Raw genomic sequence first — 8,194 nt, forward strand, 5'->3', positions numbered from 1 at the left:
GCTAACTTGGCTCTGCTTCTTCAGCTCAGCATCTCCAGGCAGTCCGGATTGAATCCGCTGGCTGCTGCAGCCCTCTCGTGGCCACCCGGACCCAACCGTGCCACAGCAATCCGGCTTAAAAAGCACAACAAGCAGTTATTAAATAGCATGTTCACCCAAGGATAAATAAATAAGTAAATGGAGTCGACACTTAGGATAGTATTTGTGCTTAGTCTATAAGCCTAGTCGTTGTTAAATGACTTGGTTTTCCAGAATCAAAAGAAAAATTACAGGTAAAGCATGTTTTCAATGGGGTGCCCTGTTTCATCTCCCCAGGCTGTCACTAAACAGTCAGCTTTGAAGTGCTCCTTTCGTTTGAGCATTTGCACATTGATTTACAATGCTGTGGGTAAATTTCATGCTCATGGGTTTTGCTGAGCATCTGCTTACTGGAAATGTGTCTGTCTGCTCAGGAAAATCCAAGGACAGTGAAAACCTCTTGGGTTAGGGAAGATCTGGGGAAACCTGGACTATTCCAAATTTCTGCAAAGACCAACAGGTAGATGGTGCTTTGGCACTTGAAAAGCAAGCCTGGATTTTGGTATATTCTGATTTTCCTTTTAATCTACCAGGTGGTGACAGAGACATCTCTAACACATGGAAATAAACCATGCAGATTAATAGTGGAAGGAGAACATTGGTGGGAGCAGCTCTGAGAACCCGTCCAACAGCCCACCTGTAAACTCCCTGCCCAGTGTTGTCAGCGAGCACAAGCAATGAAGTTACCTCTAGAATAAAATATAAAATTAATCCAAACAAAAAGCTTATGCATAGGTATGGGGTACTCTGGAGGAGGTTGTCCAGTTTTGAATGATGTTTCTTAGACTGACAGCAATAGTACTTACAAACCAAGGTGCCACAGTCCATCCTGCCAGAGGGATGATGTTATTCTATCGGTTTCCCATCACATTTTTTTTTTTTCCTTACAGTAGTTTCAAAGGAAACATCTGCAAGAGAAATGGCTGAGAGGAGCCATGACGACTGTGTGAGCTGATAGTGCATTTTGAGACAGGGGCACCGATACCTCTGGTAGCAACTATACCTGTGCGGATAGATGGAGTTTGGGGGAGGGTGGGTGGGTTTAGCAGGATCAGCAGGACTCTGGGTGACTGCGACACTGAATAATTTGCAAGCCAGTGTGCCAACCCATGTGTTCGTGGTGCTGGAACAAGCCTTTTTATCAATACCAGCCATCAATAAGACGGTGATGCCTGCAGCACCTTGAGCTGGACATGAGCATGTGCTTTCCAGGTTAAGCACAGAAAAAAACACAGTTTATAGACTTGGGATCTGTGCCTGCAGGTATTGTCCATTTGAGCTGGTGCTTCCTGCCCTAAGAACTATTTGCAGTGAAGCTGGTGAGACTTAAGCCCTTTTGCCCCATGTGCACAGGCCAGGGTCTGCTTGGCACCGTGGCCTTAAATGCAGCAACAAATACCACTGGTCCTCCTTGCAGGGACTGCCTTTCCATTTGGCTGCCCTGGCAGCACCTTCTTAACCCTGTGAACAAGTCTGGACCCTGTTGGAATAGTTTTAACTTACCTATGTTAACACTTTGACCACAAACATTAAGTAGTGTAGGTGTTGTGCTGCAGCAGCACTGCTTTGAGTGAGACAAGCTCCCTCCCACGGCTGCAGCACAAGGACAAGCTGCAGCTCATACCCACCTCTTCCACACTCTTAGACTCATCTTTCTCCCTTACAAGTCCTTAATGCTTCCATAAAACTGTATTTTGCATTTCTGTTGCTTTTGACTAAATAGCCTCTTCACTCTTCATTTTCTGTAAGCCCACATATATAGAACAAGATGTGGCTTTTTTTTTGGTTTAAAATTGCTTTTATTTTAGATGGAGATAAACAGTAGTAAGAAAGTAATAAAATTATTATCTTCCTGAAAGAGCACAGGACAAGTACCATCCTGGCATCCAAAATATTCTCCAAAACAAAAAGGCTGAAAAATTTTTAAGACACGTCTGTATTGTGAGATGCTGATACGCTTGAGGCAGCAAATACCTATGCTGATAAAACCATGTGAAATAGCCTAGTGCAGAGCAACTGACAGCTCAGGTCTGGGTGCAATGAGACACACTACTTGGGAGCAAAGAAGCAGGGACACCTTGCAGTGGGTGTTTATGCAACCTCCTCCCAGCTGCAAAGCAGCACCTGGTCATATAGACATGTCTTTAGGTACGTAAACATGCTGGCTATTTAGAAAAGTGGAAATCTCAGTGTCAAAAGCACAGCCAGGATGCATACTGTTAAAAAACAAGTCCACGTAGACTTTTAGCGAGATGTTGCTCTTTACTTTCTGGAAAATGTTCTCCTAGGGCTGGGCTCAATAGCTGGGGTGAAATCTCAGCCCTGTTGACCTCAGCGGGACAAAGAGCTCACCCCCCTGCCTTGCAGCATCTGCTGATCCTGGCTGGGAACAGGAGGCTGGAGCTGAGTCCCACTTTCTCACCTCCTTGCCTGCAAGCTGCCTCCTTTCCATGCTACACCCTTCTGTGACTGCCTCGCCCCCATACCCACCCTAACTCATCTTCTGCAGTTGGTCTGGGCTCTAGGATTCAACCACAATCATACTCAGGTTGTTGCTGAAGATGATCCTCCCGTCCTTTTTGCTGCTGCACTCGGGCTGGCAGAGAGCCTCCTGCAGCCGCTGCCGCAGCCCTGGGGGAGCCGTGCCCAGGAAGTTTTTTGTCCCCGTCAGGAAATCCATCATGAGACCTCCAACTGGGTCCCCCTCGATAAAGCACTCAGTGATATCCCAGCCTGACGGGAACTCATAAACTTGGTACTCAACACCCAGTCTCTTCAAAACATCTGTGATGCCGTTGGAGGTGATGTAGTGGCCGCTGTCGGGGGAAGGCAAGCAGTCCCCATACTTCTTCCATAAGCTGGCCCATCCACTACTGTCTGCCAGAGGAGAAGGGAAGGTTACTTTTGCAAAACCAAGGCAGTCAAACACCATGTAACGCACCTACCAAATGAGTTAGAAATGCTCCCTCGCTGCTGGCCCAGACCTTGCCAGGAGCAGCAGAAGAGCTTTCCCCTTACTTGAAGCCAATTAAAAATGTCTGTGCCTGGAGAGGGATAAAACTGTGATCTCTCTCAGCACTCCTTCCAAAAATCTCCGATTTGAAGGAAATTCTTTTTCCTGTCCTGCCATAAACTGCACAGCTCTTGGCAGTGCTTGTTGTCCTGCTGAGGTCTGAGCCATTGCTGTGCGGAGGGAAGAACACCAAGACAGGTCCTCCCAGAGCTCAGGTTGTGTTTTTACAGTGCTGATTGCACCATGAAGAAGGATTGACCCTCATTCATGAATAGCCACGCTTCTCTCTAGCCAGTAATTTCACAGCAGGAGGTCTCTTTGAGGTACAGAGCAATTCATCCACTTCATAAGCAAGGAAGCGAGAGCAGTAGCCCCGTCAGACATTGGGATCTAAGAGGCTAAGCCCAAGATTGCATGCTCCCTGTGAAATACAGCATTTGTTTCATTTAGTTACTATAGAATAAGTGCTACTGAAATCCCGAGACAAATATTTGTGGCTCTCAAACTTTAAAGCTCTTCAAAGCACCAGCAATGAAGCAAAAAATAAAAGGTCACTCTTACCCGATAGAATTATAATCAGGAGTTTACCATGATGGTCAAGGCAGCTATGGAAAAACTTGATAGTATTGGGAATATCCTCCACACGGTACAGCATCTAGAAGTGTCAGAGTTACACACAGACATTATTCCTCCTCCACAGTGCAATGTCCCTTCGAATGCTTGAACCTTTTCTCAACAGAGTTGCTTAAAATTTTTTCCCAGGTGCTTTCCACTAAAGTGAGATAATGGTAGGAGTTTTTTTTACAAAATATAATTGTTACACACAACATAAATATCATCAGTATGAGACACAGCAGCATAATTTCTGGCCCCAAACCTGACACAAGTGTTCATTCACAAATCTTTCCCTCCAGCACCATCCACACTACTCTGATAAGGGTTTTTTCAGCAGCAAAGTACAGTTGTTGATCTCCACATGACACATGACAACGTGAGACTCATCTTGTTTCACCATTCCCCATACACTGTTTAACCAGTACAAGCCAGAGACCAAAACCAGAGGGGACAGGGAATGAGATTTAGTGTTTGTAGAGATGCTGCAGAAGCTATTGCTCGTAGGAGGACTGTGCTCAGCTCTGGTCCCCCTAACTTCATGCATAGAGCAGAAGTTGATTAAAGCTAATACTCCTGTATTAAATGAATACTCCATTACCTGGATCATATGGATGAAGTCAAATTTCTTATATGTGCCTTTCTCTTTCATCTGTTGTTCATACTCCGAAGAAGTGAGCTGGTGCCAAATAAAAGAAACATTCTGCAGATCTGAAGCTTGATTCACCAACTCTGATTTAAAAATCAGAAGGAAAACATGAATTTGACTAAACAGTGGGAAAACTCATCATTCAAATCAATAGTCCTTGCGTATACCCCAGGCTGGCAAGTGTAAACTTACCTTTGTAAGCTGCCACATGCTGTGGGTTGGGCTCTACGATTTCATTGTCGATAAAGACCCCTGGATGTGCAGCTTGCAGTATCCTGATCATTTTCAGATCCTGCTCACCTATTCAGTAAATACAAATGCATTATTTTAAAAAGTACATAAATGTGGTGAAAGGCTGATTGTGCGCCTTCTACCTCTGGTGCTGGGAATTTGAGGCACTCTCTACCTTGAGGTTTGCATGGCAGCATTTAACCCAGTCTTGCCATGGTATCTTACTGCTTGAGGTAACATATGTTTGCAGATAAGATTAAGAACAAGGAAGACATAAGCAGTAGTGCAGAAATCTGCTAAGGGCAATAATCTGGATCACAGGAAAGGTCAAAATAATTAAAGATTAATTGGTTTTTTTTAAATAGGAAGCATCAGTTTTCAACAAAACCACAAATTTTGACTAAGGGCAAGGAGAGAATCAGCACAGCTGTGCAACCTCTGCATTCCACAGAGTGGTCCACCCCAGGGAAATGGCAGCTGCTCCACTGCTGGTGTGACACAGCTCGGAGACCTGGGGATCTGCAAGGCAAGAGGAAAGACCCATTGATGTGCAGTACTCTGGGTCTTCCTTCTTTGGGGACCAGCCACACGGCCTCAGTCCTGGGAATCTACTATTTAGCTGTTGGAGCTGTAATTAGAGAATCATGTATTTGTGTGGAAGTACCCTGCAAATTTAGCTACTGGTGTTCCTCTGCTGCTGTCTAAGTTCTGGAGGAGAAAATGGCAGTCTGTCCCGGGAAGTTCCCAGCCTCTTTCGAGGTCACTCTGGTTTCTTTCAGAAAGGTCAAGATACACCAAGTGTACAAAATCCATCTGGTTCATCTGGGATTATGGAAATAAACAGGAGAGGTGACCACATTAAATGGACCTTCACAAGAATCTCGTCTGTAGCTGATGGTTGGGCCTAAAAATAGTCCTTTCCTTGCAAATGTCACACACGGTGGTCTTGATACAAGATACTGCACCTTCCCCAGCCTTTCAGCTGATGTACCAGCTAGGGGAAAAAACATCATCTTTTGGCAGGTGTTGCATTAAACAGAATTCAGGGAGGGAAAGATTAGCCATGCCAGCTTAATAGGGACATCCAATGGAGAAGGAGTCTTTTGAAGCTAGAGAAAAAACACCCAAGACCCCAGAGGAATGCAGTGGCATCAGTGCAGGGCTGGCCAAAGGCACAAGGAAAGAGGCTGGAGCTGCATCTGTCAAAGGTGGGTGGGTGGACCAATATTGCTGGCAGGAAGGAAGATCCCTGTAGCAAGCAGCTGAATTGCTCTAGTCAGTCCTAAATGCCAGTTAGTATGTGCCTGGGGTGGGGAGCACCAGGACTTAGAGGTGCTGGCCTGGGCTCCCCGCAGGCTCAGAACAGGCAGGAGGCAGAGCATCTTTATCCCATGCCCTGGTTATATCAACAGCAAATGTCTATTTTAAAGGCTATTTGGGTTTGGTGGTTTGGGGTTTTTTCTCCTTTTTTTTTACTCCATCTCTGTAAAATGCCCTAATCCAGTATATACAAACATGGATAATGATGTCCTCAACTGTGGTGTCTGCAAAAACACCCATTAAAATATGATGCTTCAGGGCAGGAATTTCTCTGCTCCAGCTTGAGCTGCCAGTGACAACCTTCCAGCAGTAACCACAGCAAGGGACTGCAGAAACGGGAGTGAAAGCCCTCTGCAAACAGCAGCTCACCCTGGCACTAGCTGGGAAGCTATAGCCAAGATAGTTAAACCAGCCAGGGAAAAACATGGCAAGAATAAGAAAATGCGATCTGGATCTGACAGTGGTCTTTTAGGATGTGGAGTCGGTCACTAATCCCCATTAATATTTTCGTCAACTAAACTACTACTGGGGGCACTGTGAAATCAGAGAGTCCAAGGCTGGAAAGGTCAGGGATCAGATATAACCTTTTGCTTGATGCCATCCTCGCTCACTCCCCAGCCCGGCTGCAGAAGTTCAGCTCTCGCAGCCTTGGGCTAGCTGAGGGGGTGCGAGTCTGGAGCCCTGTCTCCTCACCCATGAGGGGCAGCTACCCAGGAAACCCAGGAAGTTTTAAAGTTTTTACTTCTCCATTAAAACATCTGCTCAAGGAGAAATAAGGTAAAATGAGGACAGTACAAATAGTTTATTCTTCCCCTGTGTTTTCTTGGAGTCAGAATCTCGGGTTTATGTTACTTAATGAAAATAAGAGTGTAATTGAGAACTGAATGATTTCTTCCTGCTTGCTTTCTCATACGCTCCAACGTATTCCCAAGTGGGAAAAACAATTCAATGCTATTTTTCTCTTACTTAGGAAAACAAGTAAGAAAAATACTTTCATTCGAAAGTAGTAACACTTAAAATTCAGCTGAAAATACTTTTTAAAGCAAAAGCAAACTCTGACAAATCAAACTGCCACTTCTTTTATCTACTTTTTATTTCCCCCCAGTTTCCCTAGGAGCAAAGTTGGATATTTCACCACTTTTTTTTTTTTTTTTTACATAAATGCATTTAGAATGGCTTTAACGCTACTTTTCCAGAAGATGGGTTTCTCTCTGGGGGGAAATACCCTTTGCAGTAAAACCCTACTTATCACTGGAGAAAAATACAATGGTAACAAAGAACATGTCTTGAAAAAGCTGATGCAGCCCCCTGTTAATTGTTGTGGCCAACTGGTTTTGCACCACCTGGAGCAGAGTATTGCCCAGCTTTGGCCTCTGGAATCTCTAAAATAAAAGCAAAAAGAAAGATTTCTTTCCGTTGGGATAGTCTAAGACAGGACTTTGGCTGCAACCAACCTCTTGGATGTCTCTAATTCTCCCCAACAAGTTTGGAGATGCTCTCGTACCTGACCCAGGTCAGGACTCCTTGCTTTGAGACATTTAAAGTCAGGTAAGAGTGAGCAAGAGGCAGAAGCTAAGCTAAAATCATCACACTCATCCCACTTTTCAGAAAGATTTGAGCGGCAGCATTTCAGAAGGGAGATGGGGAAGGAAGAGAGGGAGCATCATCCTGGCTCCACACGCTGTTTTGCTATTCTCTGCTTCAGTGAGAAACACTGTTACTAACTCAAAATTAACTGAAAAGTTTTTGCTTTCTGCTACCCGTAAGGACCCACTGTCCCCCAGCACCAGCAGTGCTACAAAGCTCCTTACCTGTGCCACTTCCAACTCCCAGGACGTTGATAGTTGATTTTCCATTGCCAAGACTGAAATTATAAGTAGACATTGCTTAACCACACTATGCCACACAACTTCATGTTTTAATTCTAATATCTTGGATGCCACATTGTCCCATAAATTTCCGTGTTTTGCCATGTGGATTGGGATAGATATCTGAGCATCCTTTTGGAGCCCAGTTATAACCAGCTGCATGGTGCGAGCCAGCCCCGTATTAGCAAGCTCACATTTCAAAGTACAGTAAGCATCAGGATATAGTGTTTCTCATCCTTTGCCAAAGAGTTTTCTTCAAGCTGTGGCTGGTATGATGCAAAAAAGCCTCAGGGAACCCTGGAGTGAGGGGTTCCCTGTGGGGGTAGTAGGGCTGTGCCTGGCTGAGATGGGCACCGCTGAGGATGCGGGGACAACATGAACCAGGACAAAACCTCTGCACCCTCAGAAGCAAAGTGTGGTTTT

The 8,194-nt window shown here is 45.0% G+C and overlaps 1 protein-coding gene across 1 annotated transcript in view; it reads right to left on the minus strand.

Moving 5' to 3' along the window:
• Positions 1-2,599: 2,599 nt before the first annotated feature.
• Positions 2,600-8,194, minus strand: part of LOC104273078 (histamine N-methyltransferase-like) — a 10,918-nt gene continuing 5,323 nt past the window's right edge. Inside the window, exons 4-8 of the mRNA XM_009868282.1 lie at positions 7,715-7,767; positions 4,545-4,652; positions 4,305-4,435; positions 3,653-3,746; positions 2,600-2,955 (exon numbers count right to left, since the gene is read on the minus strand). Coding sequence (XP_009866584.1) covers positions 2,600-2,955; positions 3,653-3,746; positions 4,305-4,435; positions 4,545-4,652; positions 7,715-7,767 — 742 coding nt within the window. The remainder of the gene's footprint in view (positions 2,956-3,652; positions 3,747-4,304; positions 4,436-4,544; positions 4,653-7,714; positions 7,768-8,194) is intronic.

This window comes from Apaloderma vittatum, unplaced genomic scaffold, assembly GCF_000703405.1.
Source record: "Apaloderma vittatum isolate BGI_N311 unplaced genomic scaffold, ASM70340v1 scaffold9164, whole genome shotgun sequence".
In the NCBI taxonomy this organism is placed as follows: Eukaryota; Metazoa; Chordata; class Aves; order Trogoniformes; family Trogonidae; genus Apaloderma; species Apaloderma vittatum.